This window comes from Haplochromis burtoni, unplaced genomic scaffold (assembly GCF_018398535.1).
Source record: "Haplochromis burtoni strain Fernald_Lab_line unplaced genomic scaffold, NCSU_Asbu1 Contig_1394, whole genome shotgun sequence".
NCBI lineage: Eukaryota > Metazoa > Chordata > Actinopteri > Cichliformes > Cichlidae > Haplochromis > Haplochromis burtoni.
Window position 1 is genome coordinate 25,336 of NW_024583755.1, and position 2,411 is coordinate 27,746.

At 37.6% G+C, this 2,411-nt stretch overlaps 1 protein-coding gene across 1 annotated transcript in view; it reads right to left on the reverse strand.

Moving 5' to 3' along the window:
- Window positions 1-1,376, reverse strand: part of LOC121813285 (matrix remodeling-associated protein 8-like) — a 4,890-nt gene extending 3,514 nt beyond the window's left edge. Inside the window, exon 1 of the mRNA XM_042216952.1 lies at window positions 1,327-1,376. Coding sequence (XP_042072886.1) covers window positions 1,327-1,357 — 31 coding nt within the window. The 5' untranslated portion in view covers window positions 1,358-1,376. The remainder of the gene's footprint in view (window positions 1-1,326) is intronic.
- Between the last annotated feature and the right edge of the window lie 1,035 nt (window positions 1,377-2,411).

Consider the following 2,411-nt stretch of genomic DNA (forward strand, 5'->3'; position numbering starts at 1 on the left):
AAATGTTCTGGTTCTTGTCACAGGTCTGTGCTGTGAGGCAGCATTTTGATTTATTCACATAACTTCAGGGTGAGGTGTTCATATATAGAGACAGGGAACCACAAGTGAGCCGAATGAGTGGGGTTGCTCTTTGATTCAAGTGGGTGCAGCAAATACACAGAATGAAAGATTTTCACATTTCAAACTGCGCTGCAAGGCCTGACATTTGGAAATGTCTGAAAGAAAAGTTAATTGTTATTCCAAATTCAAACAAACAGCAGCTGAACTATTTTTAATCACATGAGCTTAAAAACGTAATCAAATACTTTTGTTAAAAAGCTACAAAAACAACAAAATTAGTTTTATTCTTTTAAAGTTGAATCATGTGTATGAACCTGTGTCTGGCTACATAAACTCAGAAGAAGTTATTCCTCAAACATGGCCGCCATCACTGCGCTCATGTAACTGAAAACTACAAACCTGCTGCTGATGATGGTCCGAGGCTCGTGGCTCCACAGGCCACTGATTAGTCAGACGTTCAGGTTCAAGCTCAGCTGTACGTAACATTAAGGTGTCAGTGAGTAGAAATACTAGAAAAGCAGAGTAAACGTTCCCCATCTGACAGATGGAAATGTTGGTGTCACATAAATATGATAAAAAAGTAAAAGAACAAAACGAAACACTGGAGTGAGTTCACTGAATGTATTTATTAATCATATTTAATTAACCCTTTAAGACCGACCATAGAACCAAGTCTACCAGAGCTTACTTCATAGCTAGTTTACGTGGTTCCGATTCTACGGGGATTTAAAAATAGTTATGCAGAACGGAGCGTGCGCGCTCTGACCGGCTCTAAACAGCTTTAGATTCATGGCCTGTTTATGGAGGTTTTAGACATTTTACTTCCTCTTTTTTTTAGCAGCTTTCTGATGAAACAGCTGCAACTTTCTTCCCCCAGACACAGAAAAATGGAGTTCCTGTAGTTTCTGTTTAAACCACAAACAGCTCAGAGAGTAACGGTCACTATGTGCAGCACAAAGCTTTAAAGACAGTTACACATTTCATGTTTCGAACTCACACATATGTATGGCACCAAGTGCAATTTTCCCAAAGTAACAAAGTATTTGTATAGTACTTATTCTATCGTCTAGTATTCTTTCTATTTTGCATAGTATGTTATTCTGTTTATCTGAATCTATTTTATAGGTTTTTTTTCTATTGGTTTTACTGCTCTTGTACTTGAATTCAGCCTGATTTGTTTTTCATGTCTTCTCCTCCATCATCAGTTATCAGGAGAGCAGACAGTCAAAGTACAAGAATTCAAACAAACACAGAGATTCTACTTACAGAGCAGACACAGCACAGATGTTTCCTTCATCGTCCTTCTCACTCATTTGAGCTTTTTTTCATTTCTCTCACTGACACCAAGTAAAGCCCGCCCTCTTCCTCTGAGCACCAGCTTTCTATTGGTTTTTAATGTGGTGGGGAATAGCCTATCATGTGTAAAAGTATATTTTTAAAATATAAATTTTTTTTTAAAAACCTGTCTCGTCCACCATGAATGTAAATGAAAAGGCAAAACTAATAAATGTACACACTGTTATAAAGTATTTTAATTTGGATTTCCTTATATGTGTAATTGGATATTTATCAGTTCACAAAGGGAAAAAAAAGATATAATAAATATAATAATCTAAGGTCCTCTGCTCTCAGTGATCTGTAGCTTGGTTGATGAACAAATCCATGTCCATGTAGTTACATCCCCCTCAGTGAGAGAGGCAGATATGAGCTGAAACACAGGAATCAAACCAGGGACGCTGCTGTTATGGAGCTGAACTGGAACCATTCACATTTACATTAACACCATCCTCACACATGGTTCATATATGGCCACTAGAGGGAGATGTTGGGCTTTACATACTAACATGAACACAAGCAGCTCAACAGTGATACTTCCGCAGTTTGTTTTTTGTTTTTTAAATAAATAAATAAATCAGATCCCAGCTACTCCTGTACAGGAAATCTGGACCTTGTAGGTCAAAGACTCTGCTCCTAATAATTATTAACCCAGCAGAAATAGCGACTAGAGACTTGTTTAAGCCAGAGGTGGGCAAACACACCTAGTTTTATATCCAATGCTAACTCTGCACATCAGATGACGTCCTCAGTAAGTTGGCCCAGCAGTTAAGGAAAGTCACAGCCACATCTGTTAATGGCAGCTCTCCTCAAATGATTTGAGTACTTGGTAAATTATAATAACAGGCTCTTGCCTACACCTGTGTGCCTATACTGCCCCTTTCTGGTAAAGCATTTACCCGATCATGCAAAAATACAGATCAGCCATAACAAAATATTTAGAAAATTGTACATTTTTTTTAATGTCAAGATTTGCTAACTTTTCTTTGTTTGAAACTACAAAAACCTGGATGTTC